At 54.7% G+C, this 19,814-nt stretch overlaps 1 protein-coding gene across 9 annotated transcripts; it reads left to right on the top strand.

Moving 5' to 3' along the window:
• The first annotated feature begins 1,260 nt into the window (after positions 1-1,260).
• Positions 1,261-18,953, top strand: RNH1 (ribonuclease/angiogenin inhibitor 1). 9 transcript variants are annotated; one of them, XM_043451264.1, is made up of 10 exons: positions 1,261-1,412; positions 10,283-10,388; positions 16,238-16,408; positions 16,549-16,719; positions 17,096-17,266; positions 17,381-17,551; positions 17,639-17,809; positions 18,081-18,251; positions 18,389-18,559; positions 18,759-18,953. In XM_043451264.1, the coding sequence occupies exons 2-10, from the start codon at positions 10,303-10,305 to the stop codon at positions 18,844-18,846; spliced, it is 1,371 nt and encodes a 456-aa protein (XP_043307199.1). In that variant the 5' UTR covers positions 1,261-1,412; positions 10,283-10,302; the 3' UTR covers positions 18,847-18,953. The 9 variants fall into 9 exon arrangements, with proteins under 9 accessions (XP_043307199.1, XP_043307203.1, XP_043307205.1 ...); XM_043451265.1 differs by having other exon boundaries at positions 1,298-1,443; XM_043451266.1 differs by having other exon boundaries at positions 1,334-1,356.
• The last annotated feature ends 861 nt before the right edge of the window (positions 18,954-19,814 follow it).

Here is a 19,814-nt window from a genome sequence, read left to right as displayed (position 1 = left end):
AAGCTTAAAGCACCTAGGAAGACATGCCATCTTCAAAGGAGCAATATTAAGAATGACAGAAAACATGGAAACCAGAAGACAGTGGAATAACATCCTCAGAATGCTAGCAGAGATAAAAGCCAACTTATACTTCTACACCCCGTGAAAAATGTCCCTGAAAAATACAGAACATAAAGAAGTTTTCAGAGAAACAAAAACTGGAAGAATCCATCAACAGGAAGCCCACACCAAATGAAATACTAGAAGGTGTTCTGCAGGGAGGGAAAAAAAATGTGTCCCCACTTGGAAGTTGAAAATGCTAGGACTGAAGAGGGCCTGGTTTCAATCCCAGGTCAGGGAACTAAGATCCCACAAGCCACATGGCCAAGAAAGAAAGAAAGATAAGGACTCGACCAGGTGAATCAGGTAAGTGAAAAAATAACGACAATGACATAATTCCAGTGAATTCCACAGGCCCCCACTGTGGCCAGCACACTCCGGGAGGGGTCGAGTGCATGTATGGTGGTAACCTGCTGTACTTAGCTTTGTGGGGTGTCTCAAAATCGACAAGCACAGGTGAGAAATGCAGGGGAAGGTCCTTCTAGACCTTCCTTCCTCTCCTCAGGAGTTTTACTCAGCTCTCAATTTTATCTCCTTCAGTTGGGCACCACTTCTTTCATTCAGTCTACAGACAACTGGCCACGCTCCTCACCAGCTCCAGTCTGCAGGTAACCCTTCTGGGCCTGGCCTTCCCCTCCATCAGGGAATTTCCCTCCATCAGGGATTTCTGTCTGCTCTGCTCAATGTTGAATCCTCAGCACCTACAACAGTCAGGCACACAGGAGTCCATTAGTATTTAGAAAGGAATACATTTAGGTGAGACACTGAATTATTAACATTCATTGACTATGTTAGATGACTAGATTACACCCATAGACTACAGATGTTTTTTTAATTTACAAAATTGCCTCTTTCAAAACCACTGTCTCTATGTCTTACTCTCCAGCTCCAGTTGTCAGTGCTCTTTGAATCCTGAGATCCAGACTTTGCTCCAAGTCAGAGAACTGACCCGCTGACGGCCCGGGCCTTGCGAGGCTTCCTCTTCACCCGGTCGGACCTGAGAAGCCCAGCCACCACGCGCGCTGCTGGTCTGAGGATCAGGTCCTGCCCGGCGCGGGGCGTGACTACAGCCGGCCCCGCCCCTCAGGCCCCGCCCCGACACAGCGTGAGACACGCCCAAGGCCCCGCCCCCACAAGGCCCCGCCCCCACCAGGTCCCGCAGACGCGAGGCCCCGCCCCCACCCTGCGCCCCGCCCCAGCGCGGGCCCCAAGGCAGCCCCTAGGTCGGAAGTAGGCCGTGTTCCTCCGGGTCTGCAGGTTGGTGACCGTCCGTCGTCGTGTCTAAGTCAATCACTCCCGCAGTCTGTCAGCAGGTGGGCCAAACAGACGACTGACCGGCCCGAGGTCAGTTCTTACCGACGCCGCTTTGGTCTTCCTGTGTGGACGCGCGCCGGGTGCCACTGAGGTTACGCAGCCCGGGGAGACGCGCGCTTGCGAGAAGGGGCGAGGGGTTCACTGGGTCGGGGGGCGGGGCGTCTCGGGGCGGGGCCAGTGAGGCGGACCCCCGCGGGAGGAGCGAACACCAGCGCTCTCCGATGACGTCATGGCGCCCGAGTGCGCCTCCGCGCGTGCGCGCCCCCCTGCGGGCCCGCCTCCGGACGCGCGGCACTGGGTCTGCGCCTGCGCGTTGCCTGTTGGCTTGCTTCCCCCGCGTGGTTGTGGGATCCGCTCTTTGGGGTCCTGCAAGTTACAGAACCGAGGGCTGGCCAGTCATACTTTCCTTCTCAAGTTGAGTAACCCCCGACCTTATTCCCCACAGAACCAACCCCTGGGAGGGACAGACAGCCCTGGTAGAGCGCACTCGCCCGGGTGGCGCCCTGCCTTGTGCTGGGCCTTGGGATAGCCACCCGGCCTGGTGCAGCTTTGGCCCGAGGCCCGGGGAGGTGGGCGGGCAGCTTCCGTGGTGAACAGAATGACGTAAGTGGGACAGCGCCTCGGAGGCTGTGGGCTCAGCTTGTGACAAGGGCTGGCTGAAAACAGTCAGTGTCAGCCTGTGGAGATTGGTTGCGGAGATTGAATACGTCTGAACAGTTGTTATAGTCAAACGCTCCGGGAAACAAACTCACTCAGAAGGACAGCCTGGATAGTGGAGTGTAGTTTAGTACACCAGCGGTCGGAGGCAGAGTCTCTTTAGCCAGGGACCCTGACCAACTTGTGTGAAAACCTTATATATCTTAAGTGTACTGCTCAAGCGCACATCCCCAGATTCCTTAACCCTAGCTTGGAAAGTGTTAAAGGGAGATACAATCAGGTTACAGCCATGATTCATAATCAGAAGGGGCAGTTGGTAGCCTACAGCAAGGGGTCCATAAAGATCACAGAGGTGATTGACTACCTAGGGGATTATTGCATTCTTTTTGGCGACGGGAAATCTTGGTTTGGAATCTGGTGTTTATCAGTCTGGGAGTCCAGTTTGGCCATAGGTAATGTTATCTCCACGGCTACCAGGCACGTAGTCCAAAGTTCACTGAAAGTGTAATATGGAGTTTCCTTCTTTTTCAAGATGGAGTCAGCTCAGCCTGTTCCTTTCCTCCTTCACAGTGACACAGTGTGGCCATGACGTTAGGTTGCTTACATGTCTATTCACATACCTATGTATATTCATGTATATATACCTATTCTTTGTTGTTGTTCAGTTGCTAAGTCGTGTCTGTCCCTTGTGATCCGGTGGGCTGCAACACACCAGTCTTTCCTGTCCTTCACTATCTCCCAGAGTTTGCTCAAACTCATGTCAGTTGAGTCAGTGATGCCATCCAACCATCTCATCCTCTGTCATCCCCTTCTCCTCCCTCCCTCAATCTTTCTCAGCATCAGGGTCTTTGCAATGAGTTTGCTCTTTGCATCATCAAGTATTGGAGCTTCAGCATCAGCCCTTCCAATGACTATTCAGGGTTGATATCCTTTACTATAGATTGGTTTGATCTCCTTGCAGTCCAGGGGGCTCTCAAGAGTCTTCTGCAACACCACAGGTCAAAAGCATCAGTTCTTCAGTGCTCAGCCTTCTTTATGGTCTAACTCTCACATCCATACATGACTACTGGAAAAATCATAGCTTTGACTATACAGACCTTTGTCAGCAATGTCTCTGCTTTTTACTACACTGTCTAGGTTTGTCATAACTTTCCTTCCAAGGAGCAAGTGTCTTTTAATTTTGTGGCTGCAGTCTTCGTCCGCAGTAATTTTGGAGCCCAAGGAAAGAAAATATGTCACTGTTTCCACTTTTCCCCTCTATTTGCCATGAAGTGATGGGACCGGATGCCATGATTGTAGTTGTTTTGAAAGTTGAGTTTTAAGTCAGCTTTTTCACTCTCCTCTTCGACCAGCAAGAGGCTCTTTGGTTTCTCTCATTTTCTGCCATTAGAGCGGTATCATCTGCATATCTGAGGTTGTTGGTATTTCTCCCAGCAATCTTGATTTCAGCTTGTGCTTTCTCCAGCCTGGCATTTCACATGATGTACTCTGCATATAAGTTAAATAAACAGGGTGACAATATACAGCCTTGCCGTAGTCACGTTTGGTATGTCACAGCCCCTCCCATGTGTGCCCATGAAACTTTTAGCCAAGATAGAGTCTACCACAGAGCCCTGTGAGCAGCTTGGCATCATTCCCTTTGACCTCCAAGGAGCCTTTCTCTTTGTGTTAGGGGAAGTCTTTTGGCTTCAAGAATGAGATGTTGTTTAGGCAGGGCCCAGCCTCCTCCCTTCATTGTCTTGTTCTTGTCTTCAAGTTTCCTCCACAGGGAATGAATCTCCAATTGCTTTACCCTGGGGACGGAAGGGGAGCATCTACCTTCTTGCCTTGGTCAGAAGTCTGAAATGGGCCTTAGGGGCTTAAAATCAAGGTATCCACAGGCGGATTCCTTCCAGAAGGTCCAGGGGAGAACCTTGGGCTTGGCCTTTTCCAGCTCCTAGAGGCTGCCTTTCTCCACCTTCCAGGCGCAGCGACACCAGCTGCTGCTCCCATTGTCGCCCTTCCTCTCTGATTTTCCTTGTCTGCTCCTCTGTTACGGGTCTTTCTGATTACTCGGGCCTTCCAGGTAGTCCAGGACAGTCTCCCCATCTCAGGGCTTTTAACTTGGCCGCATCTGCAGAGACCCCTTTGTCGTCTAAGGTAACTTGCCGCTTTGGGGATTAGGGCATGACCATCTTTGGGGGCTGTTATTCTGCCTACTGTTTCTTATATCTCATTTTTACTTTTAAAGTGGTATTGTGTGGACAGGAGCAGTAGGAGTGGATGCACAGATGTCAGATCGTTTTCTTCTGGAGGATGGGTGTGTAGGTTTTCCGTCCCCTAGGCTGCCATACTCAACCCTGATGAAAGCGGAACCCCATCCTCCTGCCCTCCCCGCCCCCACGTGTCCCCATCTCACTGTGGTGCCCCAGGTGTGCCATGCGAAAATTCCAACACATGTGAGTAATACACACACCCCCCTGAAGTTTTCTAACCATCTTTGCTGAAGGCTGCCATGCAATCACACGGGTGCGTCAAGTCATGACACTCGTTATGATTAGGCCAAGAGGGGAGTGAAACAGGTGTGTTATGATGCCTTTAACGTTTCTCTACTGATAGACATTTAGATTGTTTCCAGGTTTAGACAGCTGCAAAATGCTGTAGACATTTTGAACATGTCTCTTTGGCTCATGCGTGAATATTCCTCTTGACTGATACACAGAAATGGAGGGGTGTGTAGTGTTTACATAAGCCAAACTCCACATTTGTTACCTGAAGAACTGGGTTTGCTTCATGGTGGATCTTGAGCTAAAAGACACGAACAAGCCAAAGATTGGGAGAAGAAAGGATTTATTATTCATAGCAAGTAAGGAGAACACCGGTCACCTTTCCCAAAGCACTGTCTCCCTCCAGAGTCCAAGGCTTGTGTGATTGAAGCCAGGAGGGTCAGAGGAGGTCATCTCCACCCCTTCGGTCCAGTAGGTCTGGTGGCTGAGACTTCAGGCTCATCGTCACCAGTGACACAGAACGGAGAGTCTTTACAGCTGGTGGACCACCTTTGCTGTTGTTGCTTCTCTCACCTGATAGCAGTGTTGGTTTCTGCATTCCTTTTTTCCCTTAAGACCAATTACTAAGACCTGTTTAAGAGCCAGCATTCTGCCCAGGCTTAGATCACGAAATGGCTTTGGCCAAAGTGGCTTCTCGTCTGTCAGGAAAGCCATGCCTGTTTCTCTTTCCCAGGACACTTACCATGTTTGTGTGTGTGCGTGCATGCGTGTGCGCGCGCACACACACACACACCCTACAATGTGCTTATACACACACACACACACCCCCTACCATGTCGGCTTACATACACGCACGCACACCCCACCATGTCTGCTCACACACACACACACACACACCCCACCATGTCTGCTCACACACACACGCACATCCCCACCATGTCTGCTCACACACACACGCACACACCCCACCATGTCTGCTCACACACACACGCACACACCCCCCCATCATGTCTGCTTATACACACGCACACACACCCCACCATGTCTGCTCACACACACACGCACACACACCCCACCATGTCTGCTCACACACACACACACACACACCCCACCATGTCTGCTCACACACATGCACACTCACCCCACCATGTCTGCTTGCCGGGGTCCAGCCTCGGCAGGATCCAGGGGGTGTCCTCAGGATGAACGGCGTCGTTGAGAGAGAGAAGACACGTGAGACCAGCCTTGATAGGGCCAAGTCTGTGTTTTACTTTTTGACAACAGGTTTTATACCCTCACTCAGAACGTTTTCAAGGTACATGATGCTTACTCATGCTTACACAGGATTAGTATTACATCATTTTGTTTTTTAGGAAAAGCAGGATGTTTTTTGCTTTCTAATTCTATAGTAATTCTTAGCACATGATCTTCTGGCCTTGGGGCTGTTAACATTTTATGCAGGTCAGGTGAATGTAAACCTATTTTCCGTTTCTATGGTGATCTTAACTGAAAGGTAGCAGTCTCATAGGGCAATAGTACAGAGTAGAAATATAACCTTGTTAATACAAAAATTAATCCTTCTGCAGAAGTTGTCAGTTGCGTTTATCTAAGAAGTTTACCCCACATTGACTCTGCGACTTTGGTGAGGCAGCTTCTGCCTTGCACTCCTGGCTGACAGTTAACAACCATCTCATTGTTACCACACTAGGGCTAAGTTCTTATTTCTCTAGATCTTTAACTATATTAACAATGGTTTCTATAACACAACCTTAGCACATTAAAAGCAAAAACACAGCAAGAAAAACACAGCAAGCAAACGTCAACCCAATAACCACCTTTAGAATAACTTTTCTTATGTTTTCTAATAGGACTCCTTCACCCCTCAAAAAGGCTCTATGTCTATTAGGGCTTTTATATAATCAGGTTCTTTATGCTATTTTATGATTAGGATAATATTAGCAATCATGCATATTAGTACCAAGGGCATAAATGCATTTGGCTAACAAACTACCAGCAAAGGAGTTTAAATTAAAACACTCCTTTCACCCTGGATAATCTCATAAAATACCACCACCTGGGACACTTATTGATTAAAGTTCTAAATTGATTCTTATTTGGGAAGAGATCGGGGAAGGCCTTCTGCCTGTGTCACGGAAATTAGGGAGTAGTCTGTTGAGGCAGACATCAGAAAGACAGATACCATCTTTAAGGTGAGTGCCGGGGGCAGCTTTTCAAAATCCCTGAAAACCTAATCTGCCTTGCCTGTTAGGCTGTCTCCTCGTGACCTTGTCATGGGTGGGATCTTGTGAGCTGGCCTTTTTGAAACCCCTGAAAACCTGATCTGCCTTGCCTGTCAGGTTTTCTCCCTCATGACCTTGTCATGGGTAGGGTCTCGTGTGTTGGCTCCCGGCATCTGCTCACACACACACACACCGCCCCCCCCCCCATGTCTGGTTAAACACACACACACACTCCCATCATGTCTGCGCGCACACACCCACACACACACACCCACCCATGTCTGGTTAAACACACACACACACCCCCATCATGTCTGCACACACACACACACACCCCCCACCCACCCACCATGTCTGGTTACACACACACACACCCCCCTACCATGTCTGACACCCCCCCACCATGTCTGCTTACACGCACACACACCCCATGTCTGCTCACACACCCCCACCATGTCTGGTTACACACACACACCCTACCATGTCTGCTCACACACACACACACCACGTCTGCTTACACACAAACACACACCCCCTACCATGTCTGCTCACACACACACCCCACCATGTCTGCTTACACACCCCCCATGTCTGCTTACACACACACACACCCCATGTCTGCTCACACACACACGCACATTCCCACCATGTCTGCTCACACACACATGCGCGCGTACGCACACACACCACACCCTACCATGTCTGCTTATACATACACGCATTTCACATGCATTTCATCAGCCAGGACAAGTAACATCTTTTCCTGTCTGGCAACAAAAAGAAGTATTTCAGGTATCTGATTTCTGTGCCGTGGGAAACACCCACGTCCGCCTGCCGGTGGGAGGAGGCAGAGGAAGCCTCTGTTGCGCTTTTCCGTGGGGTGGTCGCGGCTCCCCACGCCTGCGTCGCCTCCTGCTGGCGCTCCCTCCCCAGGAGGCGGCCTGCCCCGGTGCTGGGCGACAAAGTGGAAAGTCAGACAGGGACTGCAGGTTCTACCCGGGAGCTCAGCGGAAAGCGGCGCAGCCTCGCTCGGGGGCACAGGCTCGGCGCGCGTCTCCGAAAGACCCCGGGCCAGGCGGGGAGGGCTGGGGTCCCGCCGTGGGGTTTCTGGTGGGCGGGGGCGGCCCGGCGCCCTCAGGCCCCGCCCACAGGGCCCCGCCCTGGGCCGTGACCCTAACTCCCGCCTGGCGGAAGACGCAGCTCGGCCCTCGGGTCTGCGGCGGCTGGAGGTGAGATCCGCGATCCGGGGAGCAGCGGGGCCCCCGCTGCATTTAGGGGTCCTCCGGCCACTGACCGCTGGGCGGATGATTCCCGGCCCGAGAAAAGGCGGGGGCCGGGGGCATCGGGAGTCCTTTCCCTAGGGTGGCCCAGGCCCGCCCCTGCGCTCACCCCAGACCCTGGGACACATGCGGGGCCTCCGGCGGGCGTGGAGGGCGGTGGCGGCCCTGGGTGGCCCCGCACGGGCAGCGGCGCGCCCCCGCTCCCTGCCGCCCTCCGCGCCCCGCAGAGGTAACTGCGCTGCGCTCCGGGGAGGCCGTGCCGTACCCAAGGCGGAAGGGACGCAGGCGTGTGTCCCGCGCGGTCTTGCGCAGCAGCTTTTAAGTCGCCGCACTTTTAAGCGTTAATTCGGGGCCGTTATTGAGATCCTGGGCGGTGACTCAGGGCTGGGGAGCAGCCCAGCTGGTGGGAGTCCTGATTCCCAAGGAGGCCGCGGGCGGGACGCGTGCTTGTTCCTGCCCACATTAGGCAGCCTCCCCGGGGGCTTGTGAGGGGGCTGTACACGCAGCGTCTTTGGGGGATGTTTATACTTTCTCATGGGTTTTCAAAGGGATGGGTGTCCGTTGGAGGCCACGAGGCCCCAGCGTCAAGGGAGGGATGCTCAGGAGAAGTTGGGTCAGGGTTGGGGCGTCTCAGCTGCTGGTATCTGCTTCCTACCAGGGAGAGGCCAGTGCCCTCCTGTCAGGCTGGGAGCCAGGGAGCTTCAGGGCGAGGGCGCAGGTGGGGAGCACTGTTGGTCCGTGGGGCCTGGGACCGCCTGCTGGCCTCCTTCCTGGGATGACAGGACTCTGAGTCAGGGTTTGACTGGCCACACCCTGGGCTGGGGAGGCGGGTGAGGTGGATCTGGTTTTGCTCATGTGCTCTGGGCAGTGAGCTGGGTGGCCTCTCCAGGGATGGCCCGTCCTGGTGATGACATGTGAAGTGGCCAGGTACCCGTGCCCTGGCCTCAGTTTCTTAGCAGGCGCCCTGCTAGGACGTGTGGACGTGAGTATGTGACTCTTGCCTGATTGTTGGCGCTAGAGCTTTCCCAGCAGGAAAGGAACCAGAGCCTTTGCCTGGGCTGGCTTTCTGTCCACTGTGGGCTCCATCAGCCTGCGGATGGGAGGGGGCGTCCCCCATTCAGCCAGGCCAGGACCGTGCCAGGCACGGACACACACGAGTGAGACATTGTTCTTAGGAACGTAGGGTCCCAGAGAGCCAGGAATCTCACATGGGCCTGGGTCACCCTGTTTCCAGAGCGCTGGGAAGGCATGGCTTCCAGGCGTGGGTCTTCACTGAACAGTTGCTCTTTGTATGAAACCCACTCCCTGCCCTGAACCTGGGCAGCCCCCCAGTTCCTGGCTCCCCGTGGGCTCCTTCTGCGGGCCGCGCCTTCTGGACCACAGGCAGCAGCAGCAGCCTGGGGCTCTGGTTCTTTCTTTGTTCAGGCTGTGTGTGTGGCCCTGCTGAGGTCTTAGGGCCTGTGCCCTCCTAACCCAGACCTGCTAGCCAGAAGCCTCCTTCCTCTCAGCCTCCTTGGTGAGCTGGCTTCTCGGGGCCAGGTCCCCGGGCTGAGTCAGGGTGGGGCGGAGGACATGCCCTGCCCCAGCTCCCAGCTCCCAGAGGGGATCGTGGAAGCAGGCACCCCGGGTGGCTACTCAAGAGTGCACCATCGTGTGCAGGTCACTGGGCCTGGGGTCCCCACCCCACCTGCTGCATTCTGTCCAGGGCCCTTGAGGCTGGTGCCCCTGAGGAGCTGCCTGTGACAACAGGCACCTGACCCCCACACAGCTGCTTTGGGGCGGGGAGGGCCCAGGTGCGTCCTGGGGGTCGGCTCCAGCCCCTGTGCCCCCAGCTGAGTCTCCAGGCTTTCTGGCCCACACGCCCCCTCCTCCCCACCCGCCCTTGTTCAGGCAGGGCAGAGGCAGAGCTTTGGGTGGTGGGCACGGGTTTCCACTTCCTCCTGGGCGGGCGGTGCCCAGGAGGCTACGAGTGGGGGCTGGGGGATGAGAGCTGCCTCTGCTCCCATGGCGGCACCCCTGAACTCTGCGGCCTGTGGTGTCCCACTCCTGATCCTGGAGGTGAGGTGGATAGAGGTGCTGAAGGGGGAAATGCAGCAGGCGGGAGCCTCTCCTGAGGCGTCCGGGGTCCTGTGGGGTCCTCCCCGTCAGTGGCTCTGGCCTGTCAAACCTTGAGAGCTTGGCCGAAATGTTTTCCTTCTTCCCCTGCCAGGAAACCCTTCGCTTCTCACCATGAAGCTGGACATCCAGTGCGAGCAGCTGAGCGATGCCCGCTGGACCGAGCTGCTGCCTCTGATCCAGCAGTACGAGGTGGTCAGGTAGGAGCGCTGAGCCCGCCCACTCGGGGGGCCACCGTCCCGGGGTGAGCTGTGCTCCCGGGTCACGTCACTTAGCGAAAGTCGCGGTGTCAGTCGCTCAGTTGTGTCTGACTCTTTGCGACCACATGGACTGTAGCCCACCCCACTCCTCTGTCCATGGGCTTTTCCAAGCAAGAATAGTGGAGTGGGTTGCCATTGCCTTCTCCAGGGGATCTTCCTGACCCAGGGATCGAGCTTGGGTCTCCCGTATTGCAGGCAGACTCTTTATTGGCTGAGCCACCAGGGAAGCCCTTACACTTGTGGATGATGATATAAACCTTGCATGGTTTTCCGCGGCGTGAAGTATCACTCTTTTTGCACTTTTCCAGCCATTTGAAGGTAAACCCATTCTGGCTGAGCCTGCAGGTCAGAGCGTCCCCTTCCCCTGGGCATGAAGTTGCTGCAGCCCACTCATGGGGCAGTCTGCCCCCTGCCGTGGCCAGGCTGTGGCCGGGAATCTGAGCCCAGACTAGCCCTCTAACCCAGAAGTTCCTCAGGAACCCAGAAGTTCCTCAGACAGCAAGAGATGAGAGCCTGTCTGCTTCACGTTTTCCTTTTGGATTTATTTGAAGTAGTCTTAGGTTTATGGAAGAGGCACAGAGACAAGGCAGGGTCCCTTGTGCCCCGTCACCTGGGGCGCTGGTCAGGGTGAGGCGCCCGCTGCAGCCTGGACTCACGTCACCGGCTTTTCCAAGTGTGTTGTGCAGGCCCCCACGGTCACTTCCGTCTGTGATGGTCTCTCTCTCCCCCTTGTCCTTGGCCGCCTGACGGTGGGGTCTGCTCGCTGGGGTTCTGGTGAAAGTCCCTCTGACACCTCCCCGTGGTTGAGTCACACGTCTTTGGGAAGACAGCAGAACGACACTGTCCTGCCTGGCGCACTGCCCCGTGGGGATGTTGTCCCAGTTGTGCCACATGGTCACCCCTGGCGGTCACCGTGGCTGCTGGTGAGGGGGTGCTTGCCGGTTCTCGGGGTGAGACACCTTCAGACTCTGCTGATATTTTGCTTCTGCTCAGAGCTTTGCCCACCCATCTTTGCATCTGTTGGTGGGTCTTGCCAGACAGCGTTACTGGCACTTTGTCCAGCTGGGGTTTTAATTCCTGCATCCCTTCCACACTGATTGTCTTTTCCTGGTGAGGGCTGGCATTCCACTCACCTGTGTGGACTCGATTGTTTGCTTAGTTGGGTGGATGTGCTCTGGTGCGCTCCGCGCTGGCCTCCTCAAGACCTGCAGCGGGCTGTGCTCTCGAGCTGCTCTGTCTGGGCCTGGTTTCTCTCCTGGAGGTGGACGGGCACCGTACCTGCTGCCTGTGCCCTGTGGAAGATGTGGAGGCACACGTCCCTACACGTGCCGTTATCTTAACAGTTTCACGAGATGATCCACACCCTTTTTTCTCTTTTATTTTAAGATGTGTTGTGACCTACATTGTTCAGTTCTTGGCCCAAGTGAAAGGTTGTTGCTGAGCTGTGAAAGACGCTGGGATTCTTGGCCTCCGCAGGAGAGGAATTCAGTCCAGGGCCAGTGACAAGGCTTGATTGCTCAGAGCTTTTGTGTGATAAAGTTTTATTAAAGCATAAAGGAGATAGAGACAGCTTCTGACACAGACATCAGAAGGGGGCAGAAAGAGTGCCCCCCGCTAGTCTGTAGCTAGATGTTATATAGCTACTAGCAGTCTGCTAATTAGAAAAAAGGGCTTCCCTTGTGGCTCAGCTGGTAAAGAATCCACCTGCAATGTGGATACCTGGGTTCAATCCCTGGGTTGGGAAGATCCCCTGGAGAAGGGAAGGGCTACCCACTCCATTATTCTGACCTGGAGAATTCCATGGACGGTTAAGTCCATGGGGTCGCAGAGAGTCAGACATGACCGAGCGATTGTGCCTCCAAGAGTCTATTTCCCAGTCCTGTGTAAGTTCTGGCAGCTCTATGATGGGGTTAATGGTGACCTCCTCCAAGAGGGCTTATGCCATACCCAAGTCTGCGGCACCCAGAGCCCCTGTCCCTGTGGCAGTCCACTGCTGATCTGTACCTCCAGTGAACTAAAATGGACTGGATTGGGTGAATTTAACTCAGATGACCATTATATCTACTACTGTGGGCAAGAATCACTTAGAAGAAATGGAGTACCCATCATAGTCAACAAAAGAGTCCAAAATGCAGTACTTGGATGCAGTCTCAAAAACGACAGAATGATCCCTGTTCGTTTCCAAGGCAAACCATTCAGTATCATGGTAATCCAAGTCTATGCCTCGACCAGTAATGCTGAAGAAGCCAAAGTTGAACGTTTCTATGAAGACCTACAAAACCTTTTAGAACTCACACCCAAAAAGATGTCCTTTTCATTATAGGGGACTGGAATGCAAAAGTAGGAAGTCAAGAAACACCTGGAGTAACAGGCAAATTTGGCCTTGGAGTATGGAATGAAACAGGGCAAAGGCTAATAGAGTTTTGCCAAGAGAACACACTGGTCATAGCAAACACCCTCTTCCAACAACATAAGAGAAGACTCTACACATGGACATCACCAGACGGTCAACACTGAAATCAGACTGATTATATTCTTTGCAGCCAAAGATGGAAAAGCTCTATACAGTCAGCAAAAACAAGACCGGGAGCTGACTGTGGCTCAGATCATGAACTCCTTATTGCCAAATTCAGACTTAAATTGAAGAAAGTAGGGAAAACCTCTAGACCATACAGGTATGACCTAAATAAAATCCCTTATGATTATACAGTGGAAGTGAGAAATAGATTTAAGGGACTAGATCTAATAGAGTGCCTGATGAACTATGGATGGAGGTTCATGACATTGTACAGGAGACAGGGATCAAAACCATCCCCAAGAAAAAGAAATGCAAAAAAGCAAAATGGCTGTCTGAGGGAGGCCTTACAAATAGCTGTGAAAAAAAGAGAAGCAAAAAGCAAAGGAGAAAAGAAAAGATATACCCATTTGAATGCAGAGTTCCAAAGACTAGCAAGGAGAGATAAGAAAGCCTTCCTCAGTGATCAGTGCAAAGAAATAGAGGAAAACAATAGAATGGGAAAGACTAGAGATCTCTTCAAGAAAGTTAGAGATACCAAGGGAACATTTCATGCAAAGATGGGCACAATAAACGACAGAAATGGCATGGACCTAACAGAAGCAGAAGATACTAAGAAGAGGTGGCAAGAATACATAGAGAAACTGTACAAAAAAGATTTTCACGACCCAGATAATCACGATGGTGTGATTACTCACCCAGAGCCAGACATCCTGGAATGTGAAGTCAAGTGGGCCTTAGGAAGCATCACTACGAATAAAGCTAGTGAAGGTGATGGAATTCCAGTTGAGCTATTTCCAGTCCTAAAAGATGATGCTGTGAAAGTGCTGCACTCAATATGCCAGCAAATTTGGAACACTCAGCAGTGGCCACAGGACTGGAAAAGGTCAGTTTTCATTCCAATCCCAAAGAAAGGCAATGCCAAAGAATGCTCAAACTACCACACAATTGCACTCATCTCACACTCTAGCAAAGTAATGCTCAAAATTCTCCAAGCCAGGTTTCAACAGTGTGTGAACTGTGAACTTCCAGATGTTTAAGCTGGTTTTAGAAAAGGCAGAGGAACCAGAGATCAAATTGCCAACATCGCTGGATCATCGAAAAAGCAAGAGAGTTCGAGAAAAACATCTATTTCTGCTTTATTGACTAGGCCAAAGCCTCTGACCATGTGGATCACAATAAACTGTGGAAAATTCTGAAGGAGATGGGAATACCAGACCACCTGACCTGCCTCCTGAGAAATCTGTATGCAGGTCAGGAAGCAACAGTTAGAACTGGACATGGAACAACAGACTGGTTCCAAATTGGGAAAGGAGTACGTCAAGGCTGTATATTGTCACCCTGCTTATTTAACTTACATGCAGAGTACATCATGAGAAATGCTGGACTGGATGAAGCACAAGCTGGAATCAAGATTGCCAGGAGAAATATCAATAACCTCAGATATGCAGATGACACCACCCTTATGGCAGAAAGTGAAGAAGAGCCTCTTGATGAAAGTGAAAGAGTGAAAAAGTTGGCTTAAAGCTCAACATTCAGAAAACTAAGATCATGGCATCTGGTTCCATCACTTCATGAAAAATAGATGGCGAAACAGTGAAAAGAGTGGCAGACTTTATTTTTTGGGTTCCAAAATCACTGCAGATGGTAATTGCAGCCATGAAATTAAAAGACACTTACTCCTTGGAAGGAAAGTTATGACCAACCTAGATAGCATATTAAAAAGCAGAGACATTACTTTGCCAACAAAGGTCCGTCTGGTCAAGGCTATGGTTTTTCCAGTGGTCATGTATGGATGTGAGAGTTGGACTGTGACGAAAGCTGAGCGCTGAAAAATTGATGCTTTTGAACTGTGGTGTTGGAGAAGACTCTTGAGAGTCCCTTGGACTGCAAGGAGATCCAACCAGTCCATCCTAAAGGAGATCAGTCCTGGGTGTTCATTGGAAGGACTGATGCTGAAGCTGAAACTCCAGTACTTTGGCCACCTCATGCGAAGAGTTGACTCATTGGAAAAGACCCTGATGCTGGGAGGGATTGGAGGCAGGAGGAGAAGGGGACAACAGAGGATGAGATGGCTGGATGGCATCACCGACTCGATGGGCATGAGTTTGAGCAAACTCTGGGAGTTGGTGATGGACAGGGAGGCCTGGCATGCTGCGATTCATGGGGTCGAAAAGAGTCGGACATGACTGAGCGAGTGAACTGAACTGAACTGAGACAGCTTATTAAAAAGCAGAGACATTACCAACAAAGGTCTGTCTCGTCAAGGCTGTGGTTTTTCCAGTAGTCATGTATGGATGTGATAGTTGGACTATAAAGAAAGCTGAGCGCCAAAGAATTGATGCTTTTGAACTGTGGTTTTGGAGAAGACTCTTGAGAGTCCCTTGGATAGCAAGGAAATCCAACCAGTCCATCCTAAAGGAAATCCTTCCTGAATATTCATTGGAAGGACTGATGTTGAAGCCAAAACTCCAATACTTTGGCCACCTGATGTGAAGAACTGACTCATTGGAAAAGACCCTGATGCTGGGAAAGATTGAGGGTGGGAAGAGAAGGGGACGACAGAGGATGAGATGGTTGGATGGCATCACCGACTCAATGGACATGACTTTGAGTAAACTCTGGGACTTGGTGATGAACAGGGAAACCTGGCATGCTGCAGTCCGTGGGGTCGCAAAGAGTCAGACACGACCGAGCTACTGAACTGAACTGAATTAGAGAAAGGAGGTGTCCCAAAAAGGAGACTGGCACCAGGCCCCTCACCCACAACATGCATTTGGAGATAACATTGGCACCTGGTGAGTCATCCCCAGCCATAAAACAATTGACATAAATCTTGAGGAAAGGCAGGTTTCCAAGTAAAGACATTGTGTTAGTAACATAGCTTAGAACATTTGCATGAGTAAAACATACTGGTTTGTACACTTGAAGACAGAGTCTAGGGTGAATACACAGGTCATTAACATAGCTTAAGAAAAACATTTGCATGAGAATAATGCATTGGTTAGCTCAGGGTTGAGAAAAGTTCTGGTGGAACCAGGTGTTGTCATGGCAACACAGTTTTAAAAGAAACCTTTTTAAAAAATTTGTGTAGAGAAGGAGAAGAAAACCTAACACTTGTAGTTCGTTTCCTCCTGCTGCTTAAGAGAGAGAAAAAATGTCTGGCACTCGCACCCTGTTTCCTCCGTTTGGAGCCCCGTGGCCTTCCTGCCTGTTGGCCTGTCACGGGACGGCCCCAGTCCACTGTGTGCAGTGACTGTGTGTCTGCCCACAGGCTGGACGACTGCGGCCTCACGGAGGTGCGCTGCAAGGACATCGGTTCCGCGCTCCAGGCCAACCCGTCCCTGACGGAGCTCAGCCTCCGCACCAACGAGCTGGGCGACGGTGGCGTGCTCCTGGTGCTGCAGGGCCTGCAGAGCCCCACCTGCAGGATCCAGAAGCTCAGGTCAGGCGCTAGGTCGGGCCCTGCGAGTGCGGGACAAGCCTGCCCGGCGCTCCTGGGCCCTGAGTCTCCCACAGCCAAGGGTGGCTTGTCTTCGTGGGGGGCTGGGTGGCTGTCGGGCCCCTGACGGCCGGTGTCTCCAGCCTCCAGAACTGCTGCCTGACGGAGGCTGGTTGCGGGGTCCTGCCTGGTGTGCTGCGCTCCCTTCCCACCCTGCGGGAGCTGCACCTCAGCGACAACCCGCTGGGGGATGCCGGCCTGCGGCTGCTCTGTGAGGGACTCCTGGACCCCCAGTGCCGCCTGGAGAAGCTGCAGTGAGTGCGCCTGCCCAGGGCCCTGCGTGGCCTCACCTGCCCCCGGCACCCCCAGCCCTGTTCTAACCCATCCCCTGCATTTTGTGGAGTGTCTGCCTGGGCAGGCCCCCTCCCAGCTCATCACCTGCAGAGAGCTGTGAGGCGGCAGCCCTGTGGCCCTGGGGAACATAGATGGGGTCAATGTCGGCCGGAGGAGGCTGAGGCCGAAAGGTGTCCTCCTCCGGGGTCTCTACCAGGGAGATGGCCCCTGCCCCCTGTGCTGTCCCGCCTGGGAGCCCGCCAGTCTCTGCCTCCTTCATCACTGGGGCGGGGGGAAACAGGACCCTGACGCGGGCCCTCTGGGCCAGGCTCAGGGCTGACCGGTGCTCGCCCCCAGGCTGGAGTACTGCAACCTAACGGCCGCCAGCTGCGAGCCCCTGGCCGCGGTGCTCAGGGCCACGCGGGACCTGAAGGAGCTCGTGGTGGGCAACAACGACATCGGCGAGGCCGGCGTCCAGGTGCTGTGCCGGGGCCTGGCGGAGTCCGCTTGCCAGCTGGAGACGCTCAAGTAAGCTCCTGGTGGGAGCAGGGCGGGGTCGGGGGCTGGGTGGGGTGGGGGCAGGGTCGGTGGATGTGGTGGTGGCAGGGGCACCCCAGCTCCCGGCGCCTCTCATGCCCCCAGATTGGAGAACTGCGGCCTCACGGCAGCCAACTGCAAGGACTTGTGTGGGATTGTGGCCTCCCAGGCTTCGCTGAAGGACCTGGACCTGGGCAGCAACCGGCTGGGCGACGCGGGCCTGGCGGAGCTGTGCCCCGGGCTGCTGAGCCCCAGCTCCCAGCTCAGGACCCTGTGGTGAGCCCGCCCCCGGGTGGGGCGGGCAGACGGGCAACCCCTGAGTGTGTCAGGGTCTCTTGTGTTGACGGGGACCCCACCCCGCAGGCTCTGGGAGTGTGACCTCACCGTTAGCAGCTGCAGAGACCTCTGCCGCATCCTCCAGGCCAAGGAGACCCTGAAGGAGCTGAGTCTGACGGGCAACAGCCTGGGCGACGAGGGTGCCCAGCTGCTGTGCGAGAGCCTGCTGCAGCCCAGCTGCCAGCTGGAGTCCCTGTGGTGAGGGGGCCGTGGGGCCGCGGGGGCCGGAGACCCTGTGGTGCTGGGGCCGTGGGGTGCGTGGGGGCTGAAGGCCCCAGGGGCTCGGGGTCGGACGTGGGAGACACGGGGGGCGGCAGTGTTGGGGCCTTGGAGGACCTGGCAGGAGGGTGCTGTGGCCACCTCAGGACGGGGGCGGGGGCCACTCAGGGCTTGTGTTCGGGTCCCTGGGGGCCTCCCAGCGCCCCCCAGAAGTGTGGGCCGAGGCAACTGCAGCTCCTGCCGCCCTCAGGGTGAAGTCCTGCGGGTTCACGGCCGCCTGCTGCCAGCACTTTGGCTCAGTGCTGACCCAGAACAAGCGTCTCTTGGAGCTGCAGCTGAGCAGCAATCCGCTGGGTGACGCGGGCGTCCACATGCTGTGTCAGGCCCTGGGCCAGCCGGGCACTGTGCTGCGGGTGCTCTGGTGAGCTGCTGGGGGGGTATGTACACTGGGGCTGACGGTGGGGACGGCCAGGACCTAGACCCCCCTGGCACCCCTCGACCTGATGGCCGCCTGGGGGATGCACCTTCCGCCTGACCGCAGTTCTGCCCTCTGCCCAGGGTGGGTGACTGTGAGCTGACGAACAGCAGCTGTGGTGACCTGGCCTCACTCCTGCTGGCCAGCCGCAGCCTGCGGGAGCTGGACCTGAGCAACAACGCCCTGGGCGACCCTGGCATCCTGCAGCTGCTGGGCAGCCTGGAGCAGCCCACCTGCGGCCTGGAGCAGCTGGTGTGAGTGGCCCTGGGGCGGGGGGCAGGGGTGGCGGGGTGTAGGTGGGCAGGGGCAGGCAGGTGAAGTGCCAAGGTGGGTGGGGGAGGGGGGCACGGCTCCTCTGACCCCCCCACTGCAGCCTGTACATCCACTGGTGTGAGTGGCCCTGGGGCGTGGAGCTCAGCTCCTCTCACCACCACCCCGCCCCGCCCCCCGCAGCCTGTACGACATCTACTGGACCCAGGCAGTGGACGAGCGCCTGCAGGCCGTGGAGGAGAGCAAGCCCGGCCTGCGGATCATCTCCTGAGCCTCATCCCCACGGGAGTCCTGGCTTTAACTTGAGAAAAGGTCAAATCAGCTCATTTCCGGCAGAGAATTTTAGGCACTTTATTAAAATTCTTTTTTGGCAGCAGGCATCTTTGTCCATGCTTGTCCCCATGAGGTGCTGGTGTAGAGGGAGTGACGTTTTCACGAGTGCTTGTAGTGGCTTGAAGCTGGTCAGGAGTCTGGGGTCCAGGCCCGGAGTGTGCCTGGCAGGCTGCTCCACAGGGGTCCAGCCTGAGCTCCCAGGTGCTGGCAGGGCCCCAGCAACCCACCCAGGCCTTCCTCCGGTTTGTGAAAAGAGTGTCCCGCCTGCACTGAGGGGCACTGGAAGGGGCCCTGCCTTGCCTCAGCCAGCAGCACCCCCGGCTGCCTGTGTGGGAGCTGGCTCCCGGGGCCTGGCTCCCGCGTGTTCTCTGGGTAGAGGCTGGAGCCCAGTGGACAGAAGGGCAGGGTCCACTCCATCGAACTGGCCTCGGTCGTGCTGTGGGTGAACCCATAGGGGTGACCTGCCCTGAGCAGCACAAACAAGCTGTGGACTCCGGGCAGCTTTCAGAGAGTCAGAAGCCTGTGCAGTTAAGTTCCTGCCTTCGCTACAAAGCCCTTCAAGGTGCCCTACCCGGGACCCTGGCTTCTTACCCTCCCCCAGAAGGAACAGGCTCCACAGAGAAATGGGTGGTCCCAGTCTAGGTGGGAGATGCTCAAGGGGCCAGAAATCAAGGGGGGCTCCTGGGGACGGCAGAAGCCGGGAGGTGGACTGGGACCAGAGTGACCGTGAGCCCCGGGGGGCAGCCCAGCAGACGGGATGCTTCGTGCCCCTGTAATGGTGGGAAGGCATCAGCCCTGAGCCCAGATCAAAGCTGACACCAAGGCCCTGTGTCTCCTCCCAAAGTGAGAGAGCCCCCCGAAGCCAGAGGCTGAGAAACAGCTCAACAGCTCAATGCACAAGCGCAG

Source organism: Cervus canadensis, chromosome 29, assembly GCF_019320065.1.
Source record: "Cervus canadensis isolate Bull #8, Minnesota chromosome 29, ASM1932006v1, whole genome shotgun sequence".
Lineage (NCBI taxonomy): Eukaryota > Metazoa > Chordata > Mammalia > Artiodactyla > Cervidae > Cervus > Cervus canadensis.
The sequence above is the reverse complement of the archived record's forward strand: the minus strand, read 5'-3'. Positions and strand labels throughout refer to the sequence as shown.